Here is a 22,986-nt window from a genome sequence, read left to right as displayed (position 1 = left end):
CTTCCAACTCCTAAGCATTAAGGAGTTTTACCTTCTATCATCAGCTCATCAATATGAGATGATGATTTCCAGGAGCAAATACTTGAATAACTTAAGAAAAAGTTTGAAAAACGATATACGTGCCTATAAAATTTGAGGGTTGCCCTCGATTTCCCTAGGATCCCATCATCAGATCCTAACTTGGTGACAATGGGACCACCTCAGAAGTGTACCCTATCGAACAAAAAAAGAATTTTGAAAATCGGTCCATAATTGACGGAGTAATCGGTGAACATACATAGAAAAAAAAAACATACAGTCGAACATATAACCTCCTCCTTTTTTGAAGTCGGTTAAAAATACGCACCAGCCTCAAAAATTGATCCGTTCGATTTCGAAATCCGATTTTTTTATACTACCTACACCTACAGACTTCAGACTCTCAAATTCGAATTTAACACACACTTGTGTGTTCACATGATAGTCCATTTTGCAGGATCCTGCATTACTGGTTCCCGCAAAACTGGGTTACCTTGGAAAAGGGCTCTAAATGTAATTCTGTCGCCATAACAACAATGTTAAGAACATTGTGTACCGGCAGTTGGAAGTAAGATAGCCAGTTGTGTGGTTGAGGATTCCGGGTGAAGCTCGCTACCACCTTCGGCCTGATCATCACTTTTTATCATATGAGATGCAGGTCAAGGGCTTCTAGATAAAAAAAATACTAAACAGGAGGGGTTAACAGGGATATTTCTCATTATTTGTGACGAATAACTGTAATACATGTTTATTTAGTGTCGGCCTATTAAATCATAATTTTACAATTCTCCGCGGTTAATGGTACAGAAAATTAAATTTAGTACTATTTGTTTTAAGAAAACTCAAAATTTATTAGTTGTTGGTTTAATTGAAATTTATAACTTTATGTGTTGAGTTAGTTTCCATTCGTTTGGGAATGACATGATATAAATAATTATTTATTTACCGACCGGAAACATAAAACGAATAGTAAAATATCACAATTCACAGTGTACTTCTGCCCCCCTAGACAAAACGCACTTTTTGATCGAATCGAAAATCGAATCCGTCAAAACTCCATACAAAAAAGGGGCTTTTCGACCACTTTTCGACTGGTTTGCGATTATAATTTGCACTTTGTCTAGACCCACTGGTATTAATAAAAAATGCGCTAGAAAAATCGACTGCCAAAATGAAAACCAAAAATGTTTTTAAAAGTATTAAAATGGAATCTAAAAAGGTGCACTAAAAAGTAGAAATACGTTATTTATTTTTTCGGCCAGCCCGCCAAATGCAAACCTCAAAAAATGTAGGTACTCAATTTACCGGCACCGACTCCAAAAACAAATAGATAGAGACCGTAAAGAAAATAACAAAATCGAACACATAACTATGAACTGTCTCTATCAAGAAATGAGAGAAAAGTGTAAAATTTTCAAGCACAAAAATAATAAAATTGTGCGGAGATCGAACCCGCGACCTCTGGCATATAAGTTAAAACGACATACCATTAAATAAAAGACCCAATCCAAAAAACGAGCCACTTATTTTTCCCCTTCAAATTCATCTTATTTATACACACATCAAGCTTACCACTGTGTCATTAAATTTAACGTAATAGTATTAAGTGTCATTTTGCAACAAAAATTTAAAGTCCAATGTGCTATCGATAGTCCATAGAATGTTTTCGATAACCCTCCCTAAAATAGTTATAGTACGCGCAACGAAAATTGAGGCGAATATACTCACACTGATGTATAGTCTATCCAATATAGCTTGATTAGAATGACAGCTGTCATCAAAAGTAACGACATAACTTTGTAGTAGCGATCAATGAGAGCAAAATATTGGCGGACAAGAAATAATTCACGTCTGACCTACAAACAATATTTTCCACGACAGTGCTTCCAATAAAAATGATAATTTCGTGAAAAGCAGCGTTAAATTACACCAATAAGTAGTAATTCGAAATTATAAAAATCAAGCTAGAGTATTAACGACGTCTCTACAAGGTTATCTCGAGTTACAAAAATGTTAGTGTTGGGACATATCGACAAATGTCATATTAAATTAAACCTATTTTTTTAACATATTTAACAATTTTTTTTTTCTAACTCATTTTTTAACATATTTAAGTCAAGTTATGCGTTTTTTAAATGTTCACTATTAAAAACCAAAAAACATTTCATTCTTAAATAATCAAACATCGGAAATCAATCACCGGTAATTTTTTGCTCCGTTGCTCTAGAAGAGATGCCCACCGCCCTCTAGCGAGAGGAAAAAACCACTGAAGAACACTGATGATAATGACTACGACTTAGGTTGTACACCCTTGACATGAATTTTAAATTTTACTGTCTTTAAATTTAAATCATAATTGTCATTTTTATGAATAAAGATATATGAAGAAAAATTGGGTGCATTTTTTCATATCATTTTTTCGAAAACTTATCGATACATCTATGTGAACCGTACGAAACATACCCATCACTAGTCACATTCGTTTGACAGCCGTCATTCTAATCAAGCTATATTGGATAGACTTTAATTAAATAGAGAACACAAACATCAAGTTATTATAGCCACGATAGCCGAACGGTGAAGGGGTCGGACTAGGCGACCGACTATTGTGGTGAGCCCACTCGTAACACAAGCTTATTTAGCTTAACACGAAGGGTCTAACGGGACTATTAGTAATTTGTGCAATACAGATTGCTAATAATCTTTTGTTAAAAAAAAAGTTCAACTATCGAATAAACTTATCTGGCTCTTGTAAAATGTCAGCAAGCGAGACAGAAAGCACTTGTCAGTTACACTACGCAAGAGGTTAGCGCAGATAGCGTTATACCTGCAGATAAAGTGAAACGATTCTGAAACATCAAATGGCAAAAATCAAAACTAATAACTTAGTATTGATAGTAGAGCCCTCCTGTTAATGTCATATCAGGGACACAAGAATAAGAAAGTCTTTATTCAGCACTATATGGTGGACAAAGCAAGAGTAGACATAATTAACTTAAGATAAAAATATGCTGAACAGGCGCTCGCTCAGCAAAAATCGCGACATGACACAAACGTCATGCCGAGAACCTGGTTTTCAGCGAAAACACTTCAGTGTTGGACAACTATACAAATCTTTGCTTGTAGCGATGGCCTCAACTTTCTTTGAGCGACCTATACAGTAATGTAATGCACCGTGGACCACTCAATGATTCTGCGGAACACACCGCTATCGATACATTTGAGCGTGAAAACAGATGTCCGCTTGAGAGGTGTAGTGATGGGACATTGTGTTATCGATAAAAAATTTTTTTTTACTAAAAGATTTTTAGTACTTGTAGTATTTAAAAAATGTACAGAGAAGTAGGCAATTTTTTTTATATGTATGGTAGAATTTATTGGCAAATAAATTAGACACTAAAAAGTACTGTTTACATCATTAAAGTGACTTGAAAATATATTCGAATACGATACCTTTGGGTGTCATTTTTCTTCTTTCAAAAAATGTCTATTGACAGCTTTAAAATCAATAAATTCTCTTTATTAAGCATTTAATTACTTAAAAGAAAGGTGTTGGCCTTATAACTGACTAAAAAAATAGTACGTGCGCGTACGCATCGCATAAATTATCGGCGTTCCAGGCGATTGGTTTCCAGAGTCAATTGACGGTACCCAAGTCTATGGAGCATAGAGTTTTTGTATCTCTATTTATTTAATAATTATCAACAGAAATTGAAAAATCCTCATAATGACTCTGAAAAAATCCTCACACCAAAATACATCACGTCAGAGGTACAAAAAACAACAAAAAACATTTTTTTAACAATTACAACACATGAAAATCCTTGGGGGAGGCCATTGTCCAGCAGTGGATGTAAAAAAGGTCATAGCAGACTTATCAACTCGGAAAGGGATCAACACCGTATTGCATTTCGCGAGCTGTCAACCGCCAAGCGAGGCGTTTGCGTTACGGTGCGGATAAGTGTACGTTCAGTATGGAGTTTCATACAAAGAATACTGAACGCCTCGAGTTGATACGGTTACGATCCCTTTCCGAGTTGATAAGTGTGCTACGTTCTTCCGCACGATCTTCTGCCATCTCTCTCTGTTGGCAGAATACCTGGTGCAGTCAGATACACGGTTACCTCTGCCGGATTTTACTTGGTCAGTCAGTTTTTTTATGCAGAACAAGACAGGTGTTTGACTGCAATCGCACCTGATGTTAAGCGAGATGCAGTCTAGATGGTACATACCTGCCCTGTAAGTGCCTATTCACTCTCGCCTGGAAGAGGCCCGGATTATAGAGTCCGAGAAAGACAGCAGCATGCAGCGAATTTCCGTTCCTAGCTGTTCGTATTATATTAGAATCGATTAAAAAAATCCTCCTGAGTGCAGTTGCTTGGGCACTCAGGGCATGACATCAGGTGCCTCATCGACTGGGGAACAAAACCGCACCTGCACTCAGGAGGATTTGATGAGTGCTACTGACAACGCCACTCTTGTGGCGGAGTTTTGGGCTGACACTGTGTAGGTTTGTTGTCGACACGAAAAGAAGAAGATTAAAAAAATGAAAAATTAATTACTCAAACGGTTTTTAAACAAAATATTAATATAAACAAGCAGAACACCCCGTAGAATTGCTTCTGCTCGCAATGAGTCAGCTGTATAATCCAGCAATAACTGGAACCCAACTAAACCCTGTTAATTGAGATCCTAAATCATCATTAGATAAAAACATCCAATCAATTATGACATTAAAATATTCAAAAAAACGTTTAAAAAACACATTTCCTTTAATTGGCCCCACATTTCACGTTCTATTGCATAAAATGGTCGACAAATAGAGTAATTATATTAATTAACTGATACAGTATTAATCATTTGTGTCTTAACGATTTTAATTAGCAGATCCAATTGATTTATTTGAAAAAAACCAAAGCAATGAAAAAGTTTTAGCTCTAATGGTAGAACGAAACTCAACTGATTGCGTTTCGTTTATATTCAGTGCTAATCACGCCGTTCAGAATTTTTTTACTGTTACAAAACGATGCAATTGACTCAAACTATTATTAATAGTGTCAGATGACCTAATTCTAACCTGTCATCGCCGTTTCAAGCCTAAAAATACTTAATTAACGTCAATTTTTGTGAATCTTTTTTTTGAAGATTCGCGTAATAATAATAATAATAATAATAATAAATTTCATTTATTCAGATTACAAAGATCCAATTATGTTAGTAACAATGTTCTTACATCTAATGTTAGTAGTAATATTTGACATTATTAATTATTTATATATATTTGCTCCTGGTTTATTAGAGCGGTGATCCAATGTCTTATCAAGACACTGTCCCACCTCCCCGCCAAAACCATTAGAATACTGTTGGGACTGTCGAGCATTCGGTTTTTGATGGATGTGATTTTGTTTCTCATCACGGCTTGGAACCCGTTTACGTGAGCGTCGGCAAACATACCAGACGCACTACAGAATCTCGGCAGTCCCAGCAGCACCCGGAACATATTATTATAAAGAACACGCAGAGCGTTGAAGGTCTTTTGTGTATAGCTAACCCACAGGCCGCTCGTGTAGAAGGACTGACAGTACGACTTAAACAATGCTATTTTTACCTCACTTGTACAACGCGCAAACCTGCGGGCCAGCATATTACCCCGTATCGACAACGCCCTGCGTTCTCTTCCCATATCACTGTCATCTTTCAAATCGCTAGTGACCACATGGCCTAAGTATTTAAACGTGGGCACTATGTTCAATTGCTCACCATTTAACCGGATTGGAGGTACAGGTCTTATGGAAACACCACGAGCCGCAAACACCACGATCTCGCTTTTCTTACAGTTGTACTTGAGCCCATGTGTTTTAGCGTAGCGTTCGCAGACACGCAGCATTTCTCTCAATGAACCAACCGACGGGCTCAGCAGCGCCATGTCATCTGCGTAACTAATGTTATTGATCATTTGACCATCTATGGAACATCCCGCATGCATGCTACTGAGCCCGACGATTAATTCATTAATATACAGGCAAAAAAGCTTAGGAGAGGTTAACCCCCCCTGCCTCACTCCACATTCTAACCGATACATGTCAGATGTCTCTCCTGCCCATTTTACACTGTTTTCCTGCCGTTCATACCAATATCTAAAGATATCAACAAGCTCCCTAGGCAAACCAGTAGTTTTCAGCTTCTCCCATAGGATTTCATAAGAAACCATATCAAAAGCCTTCGATAAGTCTAGAAAACAACCGTAAACTGGCGTCTTCCTGTTTGTGTAGTACCTGACGGTCTCCTTGAGGGCAAAAATTGCACTTTCCGTCGAGAGCCCGGCCCTAAAGCCAAATTGCGCATCATGTAATTGTATAAATTTACCCAGTTTTTGGTCAAGGAGCCCGTCAAGCACCTTTGCAGTTATCGTGGCCAATGATATGGGTCTGTAATTGTTGATATCCGACACATCACCGGTCTTATTTTTTACAATCGGCACCACAACAGTTTTCATTAAATCCGGGGGTAAAAAGGCATGTCTGATACAAAGGTTATAAAACATACTAAGCACACGCGGGAGGTGGACACCTGCATGCTGTAAATGCTCAACGCTGAGGCCGTCATGACCAGGCGATTTTCCGCGAGTACTGCGTTTAATGATATTCCCCACTTCACGGGCTGAGAAATACACCAGTGTCCGACCAGACCCACCGTCGAGTAATGAACAAGTAGGTCAGCAATAGGCGGATTCGAGAAAATTTAATAATAACATTCTGGTTTAACTAGTTATAGTCGTAAAAATTACATTTGTATAGAAAACTGTCATTATACCTACTATGTAAATGTTCGATTTATTTTTTTAGGTTTTTCTTTTGCCTTGCGAAAAAAATACTTTTTGGTCTGTACCAGAAGTGACACCCAACCACTGGGCAAAAAGCCTCTTGTAATTTTACAAAAATGTCAATTTTCATCGTAAACTGCAAAAAATTAACGAGTATCGAAATTGATACGGTATTGAGTACAAATTTTTACTTATGGTTAACTTCATGACTCTTTGGTTTTTGAATCTACAGTTATGAGTAATTGATTAAAACTTTTAATTAATTCAGAGGCTGAAGGGACTACTGATAAATTACGTCAATAGTAACATTTCTTGCTACATTACATTTGTTCTATTTCTTTCTAAAATTAGAGAGAATTTTTAATTGTGGTGCATAATGGCGCGACCATGCGGAAGAGGTGCGCCTCCCTGGTGCGCAGGGTTCGGGGCAGCCCCAACAGCATCCTGTCTATGATAGCGAGTAGACTGGACTGCCGTTATATTAATTACTGCTGCACTACATCCGCAGGAGTTGTGCAAAAAAAATAATATTAATGAATAGTTTAGATGTTCCAATTATTACTAACATAGGTTAAGTCCTTTATAACTAACAAATAATGAGTCATGTTACTTGAATAAATAAATTATATTATTATTATTATTATTATTATTATAATATTTTTGAAGACTTTTTGAAGGTATTTTTATCATATTTAATTTTTAAAAACTGTCAGTGAAAATATTAGGTATCTTACAGCGTTATCTAGTGATGTGTCAAACTTAACCGTCATAAAATGAAAAACAATTTAACGTCTCCAATTACTGCTACAATATACCATAGACAATTATGCCGTTACACCAATTTATTGTTATTAATATCGACACCTGACATTACAATATAAATATTAGAAAACCAACATTTACACGGCACATTGAAAAAGCGGTCAAAAAAGCAAAATAATTCAAACCATCGGACGTAACGAATTCAAAATTTGCAAGAGCGCGCACTTAGCTCACATCTGTATTATTTATAAATTTTTTATTGCTTTTTTCTATCAAGAAATGAAGATATATCTATTATAAGAATGTTGCAATTCTGGTTTCACGTCAATTTCTTACTTTGTGTATACAATATAATTGGTATTACAGATTTAAGAGGCACTTTAAAAATGTATATAGTTCTAATCATTGAACAAGGTGGATGAAGAAATGATGCATTTTTCTTTGTGGAATTAAAATGTTTAGCTTCGTAAATTTTATATTCTCGGCTTAGTAACAATTTGAAACGTAATAAATTTTGGATCACATGCAATTTTTGAGTTAGTTGCTATTTTGTGATTTTGTCTTATTAGATTGAAATGTTGTTTCTTTTTTAATGACCTCTCTCATCATTTTAGATTTATTTTCTTGTTTTGTTACATTTTGATGTATTGATTCATGTTTTTTTTCTATTTCACTTTTTTGTTTTCACAAATGCTTGAGAATTTTGTTCACACTTTTTTAGTTTAGTAAACTTAGAACGCTTGAGTGTATTACAAATCAAATCAAATTCATTTGATACAAAACAAAGCTAGATTGTGGCTTTTCATCATCATTATTTCAGCCACAGGACGTCCACTGCTGAACATAGGCCTCCCCCAATGATTTCCACATCGCCCGGTTAGTAGCGGCCTGCATCCAGCGCCCTTCCTGCCACCTTTATTAGGTCGTCTGTCCACCTAATAGACTATTGATTAATCGGGACTATTCCCACCTCTCGTTCCCACCGCTGCAACTCCTGTGTAGCCAGGACGTACAGCTTGACCGCATACAACCCAAGTGAAGGTCAAGTTTGTGCCAGGGAAAGTTAACTGTCATTGGACCCGCAACGAAATTAATCAGAAGAACATAGGAGGAGTTCGAAGCTTATGATTGGTTTAATTTCAACATTTAGCCTAATCTCAAGACAGTATCTATGTCTGAGATGGAATCAAGTTTCAGGCGTTGTTTTGTGAGTCTAAAAGTATTTAAAACCAGCTCTCTACCTAATAGAGTTCGAGTAATTGAAAATCTTAGAATATGGGTGATAATATTGCCTTCAAGCAGTCTTGCCGCTATCACTTTAGTACGCTAATAAACCCCTACATTAATGGTTAATTACAGATTTAATCTCTGATCTATACTACGCCTTAATTATGTAAATGAAAACCCAACGGATAGGGCTGTCTCTACCGGCACAGTCATAAAGAATTAATTATGGATTAGCTGCGCCCGCGACTTCTTACGCGTGGAAATAGTTTAAATAATTTTTCACTTTTCTGCAACATTTTTGTCCAATATCTATCTAAATATATTATTATATAACTCAAAGGTGACTGACAGACTGACTGACATGTGATCTACCTACGCACAGCCCAAGCCACTGGACGGTTCGGGCTGAAATTTGGCATGCAGGTAGATGTTATGACGTAAGAAAGGATTTTTACGAAACTCCACCCCTAAGGGGGTAAAACGGGATAAACGCGTACGAAGTCGCGGGCGGCCGCTAGTCTATACTAACATTATAAGGCTGAAGAATTTATTTGTGTGTTTTAAACTTTCATGGTCACTAATAAAATTATTTTTGACGGGATTGCTACCATGTAACTTAATTTAGAGTCTTCGATATTTCGGCACTGTTGCAAGCGCCATGGTCACGGAGTAACTGAAGAACTGGCAGTATGGTAGCAATCCCGTCAAAAATTGTTATTGAATTCGTGTGTTTGTTTGCTTACACGCACTAATCTCAGGAACATGGATAGCTCATTCATCGAGAAAGGCTTTAGGCTTTATAACATCACCCTTCATCCAATAGGAGCGGAGCAGTTAAGAAAAATGTTGCACAAACGGGAAATATTAATCAAACTATTTTCACGCGTACGAAGTTGCGGGCACAGTTAGTTGTAAATAAAATTCTGCACTTTCAATGTGACAACCGGCAACCCTGCCGCCTACATCAAAAGCGGTATTTATCACATCTATACTTATAATAAATCTGTAGAGAGGTCAATTCTGTACATGAAATATATTTTCAAAATAACTATCAGGGGGTGATTAGTGATCGATACTGATGCCAAAAATGCAATCAGTAAAATTTTTGTCTGTCTGTCTGTCTGTCCGTCTGTCTGTCTGTCTGTCTGTCTGTATGTTCCTTATAGAAACAAAAACTACTTGACGGATTTTAACGAAACTTGGTACAATTATTCTTCATACTCCTGGGCAGGTTATAGTATACTTAGGAATTCCCACGGGAACGGGAATTAGCGGGAAAATCCTTTTGTATGAAAAATCTAAACCGCTTAAGTTAGACGCTTGAAATTTGGCATGCAGGTACCTTAGTAAACGTAAAGCTTAGTTACAACAGGATATTGCAAAATTCCCACGGGAACGGGAGTTAGCGGGAAAAAACATTTGTATGAAAAAATCTAAACCGCGTAAGATAGATGAAGGGGGTAAAACGGGATCCACGCGTACGAAGTCGCGGGCGGCCGCTAGTAGATAATAATTCTATTAACTTCGACAGAACCTCATCTGTGAACACTTAGCACATATACATACAGCCTCTAGATGAAGTTTTGTACTAGCTTTTGCCCGCGGCTTCACCCGCGTGAATTTTTATCAATTTTCTTAGCGGATGCCTACGTCATAACATCTATGTGCCCCCGCCCACTACCACTTAAGTTTAGCAATTCTGCGAACTATATCGGTTACTTTGGATCACGGATCTTGACATTTGTTTGTTTTGTACACGCACTATTATAATCTTGTCCAGTACGGGACTATTCCCGCCTCTCGTTCCCACTGCAACTCCTGTGTAGCCAGGATCTACAGCTGTGCCGTGTGCTGTGCTGTACAGTGGAGCCGTCTAGAGAAGCTGAGTGGTTCCGGGAAGCCATGTCGCATGTGTGCGACTCGGCGATGCCTAGAGTCAAGGCATTACCATCTCGCACAGCAGTGCATTGGTGGTCTCCGGAGCTGGCCCAGTTGAGGGACGACTGCGTTGAAGCTAGACGCCGATACTCTCGGCATCGCAGGCGCCGTCAAAGAGATGAAGCGCAGGATGCCCCTTTGTATGAACAATACCAGCGGGCAAAAAAGGAACTACGGGGTGCGATAGGGGCGGCTAAACAAGCCGCCTGGGAGGAGCTCCTCTCCACCCTAAACCAGGATCCGTGGGGGAGGCCCTACAAGCTCGTCATGAGCAAACTTCGCTCATGGGCTCCCCCTATCACCACCACAATGGATTCTGGTCTTCTGCGCAGCGTAGTCGAGGCTCTGTTCCCAGCCAGGCTGGACTTCACGCCGCCTGTCACATACAGTGCAGCCGGATCCTGCACAGGAGAGGCGCCCGTTGTAACGGAGGGAGAACTAGGGGCGGCAATTTTACGACTCCGAGCCAAAAACACTGCTCCCGGGCCTGATGGGGTGCCTGGGAAAGCTTTAGTGTTGGCTCTAAATAACGGATTAGAACCGCGATTCCGCGCTCTACTTACAGCGTGTTTACGGGAAGGAGTCTTTCCTCAGAGATGGAAAACGGGAAAACTCGTCCTTCTCAGGAAGCAGGGACGTCCAGTAGACTCGCCGTCAGCTTATAGGCCTATCGTCCTTCTTGACGAGGCAGCGAAACTCTTTGAGCGGGTTATTGCTGCCCGTCTCAACAAACATCTCGGAGACATAGGCCCGGACCTGGCAAATAACCAGTATGGCTTCCGGCGAGGCAGGTCTACCATCGACGCAATTTTGCAAGTAAAGGAGCTAGCCGTAAGAGAAGTAGCACGAGGGGGATGTGTAGTGGCGGTGTCTCTAGACATCGCCAATGCCTTTAATACTCTACCCCACCAATGTATTGAAGAGGCTCTGAAACATCATAAGGTTCCTCAATACCTACGGCAAATCATAACCGATTACCTTCGAGAGAGAGAAGTGGTTTTCCCGACAAGCGACGGCTGGGGCAGGAGGCCAGTGGAGTGCGGTGTCCCGCAGGGGTCGGTCCTAGGGCCACTCCTGTGGAACATTGGCTACGACTGGGCCATCCGTGACCCAGGAATGCCTGACGTGGGTGTTGTGTGCTACGCCGACGATACCCTAGTCACGGCAAAGGGAAATACTTTTAGGGAGGCGGCCATTGTAGCGACAGCTGGAGCTGCGCATATTGTAAGTCGCATTCGGCGACTTGGACTTAGGGTAGCACTAGAAAAGTCGGAAGCGATTTGCTTCCATGGGCCACGGAGAAGACCGCCAGTGGGGTCGGAACTTGTTGTGGGTGGCGTCTCCATCGGCGTCGGGGGTACCATGAAGTACTTAGGACTGGTCCTTGACAGCCGGTGGAATTTTAAGGCCCACTTTAAAGCTCTCGCACCCAAGCTACTGAGGGCATCCGGTGCCTTGAGTAGGATTATGCCCAATTTGGCAGGCCCACGCACGGGGTGTCGCCGCCTTTTTGCAGGGGTTATTAGATCTATGGCCCTATACGGCGCCCCCATTTGGGTTGATGCATTAGGGCGCGACAATACCACAACACTAAGGAGGCCGCAAAGAACAATGGCACAGAGGATTGCACGGGCATACCGCACGACCTCAAGGGAAGCAGCATGTGCACTCGCGGGCACTCCACCGTGGGAGCTCGAGGCCAAGGTGCTGTCAGAGGTATATTACCGAACCGCTGCCGCTAGGCGCGATGGTAACCCTCCTGCCCCCCGCGAAATCGAGCACTGGCGAGAGGAGGCCCGTGATTTGATGTTAGATGAGTGGGCAGAATGGCTGGAGGAGCCCAGTGCTGGGCATCGAACAGTCGCCGCTCTACAACCTTGCTTACGACAGTGGGTAGAGAGGAGCAGTGGTTCTCTCACATATCGCATGGTGCAGGTGTTGACCGGGCATGGTTGCTTCGGGAAATACCTGCACCGTATTGGTCGGGAGAGGACACCTCAATGTCACCACTGTGGCGCCGCTGTTGATACAGCGGAGCACACCTTGGAAGACTGCCCGGAATGGACACAACAAAGAGCTGCGCTACGCGCACATATCGGACTGGATGTAACACTGCCGGCGGTGGTCAGAGCCATGGTCGACAGTGACAACGGATGGGACGCGGTGAAAATCTTTTGCGAGACCGTTATGTCGGCAAAGGAGGAAGCCGAGCGAGCCAGGGAGGTAGATCCCCTCGCTGACCCTGCTCGGCGGAGAAGGTTGGGCCGGAGGCGACGTGCTTTTGCGCGTCGTCTCTGACACCTAGTCAAATACTAGTCATAGTGTAAGGTCCATTATGAGTGCCAGCGGATAGACCTTTACACCTACCCGCTGGCCTCCATTGTATATTATGTAAATATAGATAAGCACTTTGTACATTTGTATCATTAATTTGTATATAGATGTATATCTCCAAGTGGCCAGTGGCAGTGCAAAAAACTGTCACTGTAAAATAAAAGATGGCGTGGTCGAAGATGGAGTCTGTACGCATAGCAGACGGTCTGCGCATAGGTGGAATATGTCGGGAAAGGCCTCGCTACACCGGCTCCCATCTATGCTCAGCGAGACGGAGATGGTGGATTTTTAGTGGGTAGGCCCCTCCCTTCTGGAGGGGAGAGCCCCACATAACCCGTCGCCTGACCACAGCGGCGGGTATGCAACTCAATGCATTTTTACCACCGAAAAAAAAAAAAAAAAAAAAAAGGATCTACAGCTTGACCGCCAACAACCCAACCAGTGAAGGTCAAGATTGTCCCGGGGGAAAGTTAAACTGTCATTGGACCCGCAACGAAATTAATCAGAAGAACATAGGAGTAGTTTGAAGTAATCATGCCTACTTTTTTTTTTCTTTCGCAAGTACATTATGTATTGTTCGTGTATTTGAATCGGGTGCAATTAAAGACTTATTTTGCTAATTGTTTTTGATTTACAAGAACTTCAATTAATCCTTACAATATCGTGTTTCTTAATTGAAACTGTATTTTAGTTTATTCATCTATTTGTAAATGCTTGTGTTTGTATACTAATATTTATGTAAAAAAGACTTGTAGGTATGTTTGATAGTTTCACAAACATTACTATGAAGTCTCACAGTGCGCGTGGACGCACAGGGTGGCTGAACCAATCACAGAGCTCTATTCAACGCCGTGCGTTCGATTTGCTGCTTCACTTAAGCAAGCATCGTTTGTGGATTTTTACTGTCTTAATGGCCCAATCGTCCGTCCATTAGGTTGGTTACTAGGCAAGTAGCTATGCTTGACACTAGGCAAAATTGACATAGTAATATTAGATTAATATACATAATTTATTGATAAATTCTAAACGTCAAACATAAATGGCATATACAAATCAAATCAATATATTAATATAATTGAAATGTTTACATATATTAGAAAAACTGTAGTATTAAAAGATTTATAGGGCAATATAAAGTTTTCTAAAGAATATTTTAATATGTCGCATATTAAATTGTATTGTGTTTTACGATACTCAATTTAATACGCATTTTACTGTGATTTCGCATAGCTAATTTGATTTAATTATAACAAAATAGTTTGTCAGAAGCAGTTCTGCATATCCATCTATTTTATGCTCTAAAATTTTCATCATCATCATCAGGTCATTTAGTCTCCACTGCAGGAACACGACCTTTTCCATTACAAATTGCATTTTGTAACGGATTTCACAAACAATGCTTGCCTAAGTGACGCAGCAAATCGTTGAATAGTGCTCTGTGATTGGTTCGTGTGTCAACCTGTGCGTCCACGCTCACTGTGAGACCTCATAGTAATGTTTGTGAATACAGGCGTATGTCAGTCACTTTGGTTCTCCTGCGGATCTCCTCATTTCTGATTCGATCACGCAGGGAAACTCCGAGCATAGCGCGCTCTATCGCCTTTTGGGAACAAGCCCTAAAATGTTTTGAAACGTTTTACTACAAAAATATCGACAAATCCGTATCCCATCCCTACCCACCCTCGCCCTCTATAAATATTTATGGTACGTTTCTTGGTGGATGATTTTTAATTCAATCAAGGGGTGGGTGGAGATTCGTCGAAACACTTGTACCTTCTTCGTAATCGATTGGCTTCGAGTTTTCAAATGCTGTGTTAAAAGTTGGACATACACGTTTAATAATAAATGGTGTGGACAGCACTCGAATTGGTAGGCTTGAATTATATAATATGGCATTTTATTTAGTTGATTTAGGTGTAGGTAGGTGGTGTTTTGCATAATCAGTATTAAATTAAATGCGAAAATAATTCTGTCTGTTAGTTAGGTACCTTTACGTTTAAAAACCACTGAACTACTTAATTAGAAAAAGAAAATCTAATTTTTATCGTAATTTTTAGAAGGGAAACCAAAGCGCGATAAAAACTTTCTGTAGTGTAACGCGGACTGAAGATAATGCACTCATATTTTGTAGTATTGCCTCTTTTAATATTTAAAGTTTTCTTTCTTGTCTAACTTGATTTACTTAATTAAAGTAGGTACATACGTACGCGGGGAATCTCCAGTAACATTTTAAGTTCTTTATAGTTATATGCATTGGCGTATGGTTAGGGTAATTTTTCAAGAGGGCTCCGGACCCATCTAAGATTTTTTTTACATAAATGTAATATAAGTTCATTGTAAATGGACATAAAATAATCTCTGTAAACAAAAGGGAGACACACTGACTAAATTACCACCTCCACGCCCTAGTTAAAATGACGTTTGCAATCAGTAACGATGATCTATCCAATCGTTAAACCGCCGGATCGTTGAGGCTTGTAACGAGATCACACTTATTACTCTGTCATAAACCTACCCTCAAGTAGGGTGGCCATGCATTCAAAATTCGGGATACGCAAGTGAAGAGTTTGTTCGTACGCATGAAAATCGTTTGAATATATCCCGTTTGCGAAACATATTTCATTGATGCTATGCTCCTATCGGTTGTACAGTGATGTTTAACCTATAACCTTTCTCGATAAATTGGCTATCCAACCCAAACATTTTTTTTTATCTGACCAGAAAATCCTGAGATTAGCGCTTTCAACTAAACAAACATCAAACTCTTGGGCTTAAAATATCAAATTATAGATAAACAACTGGATGATAAGATTTCTAGCTTCCTGTAAACCACTCATGATTTTTAGTAATTTATGGAAATCCTTGGAGGAGGCATTCGTCCAGTAGTGACGTCATTAGGCTGAAACGAACCCATGTAAATATAAACATACTAGCTTACCGCCCGCGGCTTCGCCCGCGTGGAATTTTTCGGTTTTTTATATAACCTATGACACTCAGATAATGTGGCTTTCTATTGGCGACAGAATTTTTAAAATCGGTTCAGTAGATCCCGCGATTACCCCTTACAATTTAACAAATATACAAACACACAAACTTTACCTCTTTATAATAATATTAGTATAGACTTAGTCGAAGGACAACAACTGTCCAAATTTGACAGCACACTATAGCCACCCTACAATCAGAGGGTCCCGCCTATCAGCCAAAAACATCCCGAGAGGGCAGTTATCAAATTATACCTCATCCCTCGGAGGGGTGAGGGATAATAAGTCAGCTAAGCGATGATGCAGCTTATTCCATTGTAATAAGATTGCTTTTCGTTTGACAAATGACGGCAAATTGGGATTGTAATGCAGGATTATGGGATGAAAGGGAGTATATTAAGTAAGTGTTTGTATTAACAGTTATGATTTTGGATGGGAGAAAAATTGGGTTCTATTAAGGGGGAAGAATTATATGGGTATTATGGTTTCTGTGTTAATTGAATTATTAATTATAATATATCAATAGGTACCACTGTTAAGATAAGGTAGCAACTACTAAAGACAAAATATGTAATATTTTGACATGAATCTATGAAAAGCGGTTGTGTTATTTTATTGATAATTTTTAAAATTTATTAGAAATGGAATTTCCACTGTAAATGCTTAAAAATACATGAATTTCAATAATGATCGAGGAGATAATATCTCGTAATGTAATAAATTAAAAAAAAACTAATTTTGTCTCAATCGATGTTAGATAGAGGTTTATTTTATTTTAGAAGTATCTCAATTGAAAATAAGATTTGACTACCTAAAGACAGCTAAGTCATTTTCAAATCTTTTAAAAACAAAAGTTCTCAAAGCATTGAGCCCAGAAAACATTTGGTAATCGTCAATATTACAGCTTTTAAAAACAATAAGCTCTTAAAAACATTACAGTAGCCTTTAAAAATCCAAATAAATCTTTCATTATAAAGTTGATCTTCCATTGTATTGGCTCTGTGCACGATTACAGCGCCAACTAGCGTCCACAACTTTGTGGGCTCTGTCACATTGACATTTAGGTCGTTATTTGTGAAAAAATATCGAAATGAAAAAATAACAAATATTTTCGACTAATAAATTGTTGTGATACCACGATTTGGGTGGAAAAAAGGTTTTGAAATAATTTTGGTCATTCAAATCAAATGAGGTAAGTCCAAAAAGTGTGTTTAATTTTGATTGTGTCAGGGTTTGTTTACTTCATTTATAGTTGTAGTTTTACAGTAAAACAAAAAGAAAAAGCTACTTTAACGGTTTCATTATACAGGGTGTTACTTTGCATTCTTGCCATATTTACAGAGGTTACTATATTACTGATACTGAACACAAATCCGTAAAAAAATAATGCCCGAAAAATTTTTTTTTAAATCTTGAGTATTTTATTTTATCGACAATCTGTTAAACACATCACTCATTATCGTAACGCATGCACATCACTTGTTGGCGATGGCGATGAAGACTTTTTTACTTTTTATTGTATTTTTAAATATCTATTGCAATCTATTGTCTTTAAAATGTCTTTTTGACACTTGTAAAAAACTGAGAAATCCATCAATCACAAATCACGTTGTAAATAATACAAAAATGTCTGAAGTGTATTCAAACAACGAATAATTTAATCAAAATGGTGCTTGGAGTGTCTGCAAGACGTCTTAGACGAAATGCTTGATGACGTACCCTTAGCGTTACACCAAATGCTCTACTACCAGCAGGATGGTGCTCCCCCACAATAAGGACGTCAAGTGCGCGAATAATACGTTTGGTGAACAGTGGATTGGACGAGTGGTCCAGTAGCTTGGCCACCACGATCCTCGGACCTGACACCAATGGATTTTTGGAGTGACTTGAAACGACTGGTATGCGCAGAAGAGATAAACAGTGTAAACGCGTTACATGAAAGGATTGTTTTAGTGAAACTGTGAGACAAAACGTTTATGTGTTGCGAAAACTAAAGCGAAAAACCTACGCTTCGCCATGCTAGACTGTGCCTTCATCAGAAAGGAGGGCACTTTGAACACTTGCTTCGCAGTACGTAAACTTTGTAAGTAGGAACTTATAAATAAATAACACTGCGTTACAAATGAAAAAAAAAATTAAGTACCCGCTTTGAAATGTCGCGTTTTCTTATTAATTCCTATCGTTTAGTAAGAATACATAGATATTTTCTTCCCATCACGTCTCATTTTTTTCCCTGAGGATGTGCCAAATTATGCTTAAAACTGAAAGAATCATATATAATTTAGATAAATGTAATAAAATATACCAGATTTTTAAACATCAATCGTGTTTATTTTTTATCATTTAGGTATAAGAAATATAAGAAAAATAAATTCATACAATTTAAACCCAAAATGCCTTTAAATTTTAACTTTATCTTTAGTGTTTTGAAAAATCTTCTCGTTTTAGACGCCAACAGTGATCCCCTAGCATAGTTGTGTCCCAACGGCCTTGAAATCGTTCTTCAAGCTTCATTACATCTTAGTGGAACCTGCTCATCACTGACAGCACCAAGATTAGATGGAAAGAAAGATAAGTGGGAATGAAGAAAGTGAATTTTTAACCACATTCTACAACTCAACTTTTCGTATGCTTTTACATGTTGTTAACTAGCTGTTCAGCATTTTCGGCTCTATGGTTTCCTAAAAACCCTTTTACAACTTCTTTCAGTGATAACCAGGCATCGAGTTCCTTGTCAGTAAGCTTTTTGTCAAAATTTAGGTATTTCATCAATGTTCGTATTTGTGGTCCCATGGATGTACCTTCTTTGAGTTTTGCGTCAGTTAACTTTGAAAAAACCGCCTTCAAATATATAAATCCATCTCCCTCTTTATTCTTAGCCATAAAATTTTCTTTCAACAGACCAAGTTTTATGTGGAGTGGTGTTTACCACAAACAAAACTTATTTGGTGCATTTTTGCAGTTGCGACGGCCACTTAGTTCAGTAGTCATGTTAGATTTTCAAATAAATATGCTCAGAGATATCGAGGTTATCGAATGGAAACGATTTTGTATGAAATAAAACAATAAAAAAGTATAATTTCATCGAAAACCTCAACTATTATTATACTCCTCAAGTGAGGGTAGTTTAAATAATGATTGACTTGTACCTCGAGAACTAGACGTGATGGATACCACATATGTTTGGAACTTTTTATCTACGACTAATTACCTATTCATTCCAGCTATCAGTTTAACGGGTTCCAAAATCGTGTAACGCAGTGTAATTAATTGTGAATAAGGTGATTTCATTTCATACTTAATTTATTAATTTGTAAAAATAGGGTACAATGTTAAAATTAATTAAAACCCTAATAATTATTACGTATTTTTGACGGTCCTATGCCCGTAAAGTAGAAAGGAAAATCTGAAATCAACTGAAGAGTATTTTAAAATAATTATTATGACTGGATAAAAAGGCTGGTACCCAGAGCCATAAAACAACAGATTATTAAGAACTAGGCCACGCCCACTAGGTTTATTCCACTTGCACCTGTAGAACGTGCGAGACAAAATGGGTTTATTCCAATTTGTACTGAAAAACCAAATTTACTAAAATCTTAGTGTACTTTCTTTATGGGAGTCTCTTGTTTATCTTAAATAATAGGTATTGTTCCCTACTTTTATCTCTGTGAATATGGCAAGAATGCAAAGTAACACGGTGTATAACAGTAAATATATTTAAATGTTCCTGTATCGCTAGTAATAAATTAAATATCGTTTTCAGATCGAAATGAGTATTGTTTTGAAGACCGGGTTTGTGAGTGTTACAATATCAAATTCCAACCACAAACCGTATTTAAAGGAAAGTTGTTGGTATTGGCTGGACAAGTCCGAGATGTAGAAGAATTAAGAACAAAACAAGGGCAGAGTTCAATAATTCACGCTCTCATCATAAGGCAAACATCTGTGCACATCAACTACTGTGACTCGTTTTTGTACTACCACGTTGTATAGTCTAGTTATTTCCAAATTGTAAACGGCTATTAAACCAGCCCTATCGAAATACAGTCCACTCTTTTATTTAAGTTACCAGTAGGACCCTTTTCATGTGATTAATTAATTATATTAAAATCTATTAAAATGTATTATGAAGAATCGCTTTGCCATTGACAGATACATCTGATGACAGAGCTTACATTATTTCTACTTTTGACCACCATGAGCGCTGCGATAGATTATGTTACCCCCACCTAGTACTTCGCACCCAGCGAATAATGAGCTAGTAATTCAAAAATATCGAGTTACATCGATATTGAGTGTCGGACACGTTTGTCGATATCGAGGTGACAGGTGTAGGGTTGCCAGGCGTCCGGATAAAGCCGGACATAGTTAGGCTTTTTGATTGCGTGTCCGGCCAAAATAACCGATGTCCGGCCTGTCCGGCTTTTGTTAGGCTTTTTATTTGGCTGCCGCGCCAGGCGAAAGTCGAGCCACAGAATAAGGCACGCACGCACCAGGGACGTTAGGCAACCGATGATGATAGTAGGTACTCACTCGTGAGCTCACTAATTGCACCCCCCAGTCGCATGTCCGGCTTTTAGGGTAAAATGTACGGCCAAATGAAGCACAGAGTCCGGCTTTTGTGTTTTTGGACCTGGCAACCCTAGACAGGTGGGCAGTTGTGCACTTCATTAAGGTCTGAGTCACGGTATGAGTTCTTATTAAATACGATTATACTATACTGAATGTAGTCTAGCAAAGTATCGATCGATATGTTAGCGCTATAAATTGTGTTCTTATTCAATACTATACTGGTGTAGCTTAGCAGAGCATCGATCGATTTTAGCGCTTTAATGATAAAACAGAAATTTTCAAAAAAAACATAGTTTAAGGTACCTAAAACTGTGGCAGATATTTTCTATAATAACGGTTTTCTACAGTTTCGTCCTTGAGCTGGTATCAGCCACTTTTGGTATAAAGTTTTATCACAAACATACAAATATAATTAGTTAACTCACCGGAACTGGGCCGGTCACTGTACCGCGTACAGTACACCCACGCCGGCCACACCATCGGGCCCTCGCCCGCCGTTGTACCTGCAACACCATCATCATCATCATCATCGTCATCATCATCATCATTATCATCAGCATCATCATCATCATCATCATCATCATCATCATCATCATCATCATCATCATCATCATCATCATCATCATCATCATCATCATCATCATCATCATCATCATCATCATCATCATCATCATCATCATCATCATCATCATCATGAATAAGACCGTCACCGTCGTTATCACTACCATAAATAATATCATCACCGTTGAATACAGTAGGGAGTACAACAGTAGACTTGTTTTTAAATACAAAAAAAGCTTTTGGCCTGCATCTCACTCATCTGATGGAAAGTGATGATCAGGCCGAAGGTGGAAGCGAACTTCACCTGGAATCCTCAACTACGGAAGAACTGGCTATCTTACCTCTAACTAGTGATGCACAAGACTCGAGGCGTCGAGTCCTATTTGTGCCCCGAGCTTAGCCGAGCTGCAAGCTCTCTGAGCCATGTCTCAAGGCTTTAAAAGAGCTCGAGCCTTCAAAAGAGCTCGAACCTTCAAATGAGCTCGAACCTTCAAAAGAGCTCAAACCTTCGAAAGAGCTCAAACCTTCGGAAAAGTTATAATTCTATTATTTGATTTGTGTCCTTTTGTGAAAAACGTTTTTCAAATATGTTTTATTGTAGGTATCAGAATTTCTGCAGTTTTATTTAATAGAACGATCTTAACACAAAAGTTAACTGGGCATTCAAAAAGGCTTGAGCTCTGCCTGCTTAAGACTCCAAGCTTCATACAAACGAGGCGAGCCCTGAAAAAGGCTCGAACTCTAAAAAAGCTTCCGAGTCGTCGAGCTTCATACAAACGAGGCGAGTCCAGTAAACGACTCTGAGCTTTCGGCAAAAGGACTCGGAAGCCTCGAGCCTTGTACATCTACCTCTAACTGCCGGGATACAACAATGTATTGACTTAGGTAAGATGGTAGTAAGGCGGACTTCATTCAAACGGCCTACCACCAACCAAACCGAGCAGAAAAGGGAATCGAACCCGAGGCCTGTCTGGTCTAAAGCAGGTGGTCTTACCACTAGACCACAGAAACAGTTACTACTAATTAAATGTGTTCGTTCGTTCGTTTCAGCTGAAAGACGTCCACTGCTGGACAAAGGCCTCCCCCAAGGATTTCCACAAAGACCGTTTAATTAAATGTGTTACTTCTAATTAATTCAGAATACTGGTACAAGTTCACTGTTAATGTTTTTCTACCCTCGGCACTTGAACCCGAGTCTCATATTCGCCTTTGTTAGAAACATTACCAGTTTCTATTTGGATAGACTTTACTGACACATATTTGTAGAAAAAAGACCACACACAACATACCTAATTTTCCCATCGATTTCCCCATAATAGTGACCAACCTACGGTTGAGCACTTAAAAATTTACTAAAAACACTTCTACGAGTGAAACTTTGAGCTTAAAGCTTTGTATATTATTATGTTAATCTACACAGGTTACCTGTAATTAATTTCAATTAAGGCAATTTATGGGACTATTAATTAATGTTTAATTACAAAGATTTATTATTCCATAAGCTCGTTTAGCAACTTCACTTGAGGGCATAATTTGATGCCTACGCGTAAACTCAATGTTACAAAAATTAGAGAAGATTTAGTAAGGTCTTAACTTGACCTATAAACAGATTGATAGAGATGATAATATTGAATATGAACACCTCCTTGATTTGTTCAAAACTATGTTAAATCGACCATATTTGAAGAGAAAGCAATTTCACACACTATTTATTTCCATGCGTGATTTCGGGGGGCGTAGTGTGAGTTTATATCAAACGCATTC

The 22,986-nt window shown here is 38.9% G+C and overlaps 1 protein-coding gene across 1 annotated transcript in view; it reads right to left on the bottom strand.

Moving 5' to 3' along the window:
* LOC135084895 (homeobox protein invected-like) overlaps positions 1-22,986 on the bottom strand; it is a 117,708-nt gene that overhangs the window by 64,993 nt on the left and 29,729 nt on the right. Inside the window, exon 3 of the mRNA XM_063979641.1 lies at positions 21,087-21,164. Coding sequence (XP_063835711.1) covers positions 21,087-21,164 — 78 coding nt within the window. The remainder of the gene's footprint in view (positions 1-21,086; positions 21,165-22,986) is intronic.

The sequence above is a fragment of the Ostrinia nubilalis genome, chromosome 27 (assembly GCF_963855985.1).
Source record: "Ostrinia nubilalis chromosome 27, ilOstNubi1.1, whole genome shotgun sequence".
Classification (NCBI taxonomy): Eukaryota; Metazoa; Arthropoda; class Insecta; order Lepidoptera; family Crambidae; genus Ostrinia; species Ostrinia nubilalis.
Note: the sequence above shows the minus strand (reverse complement) of the source record. Positions and strands in the feature narration are given on the sequence as shown.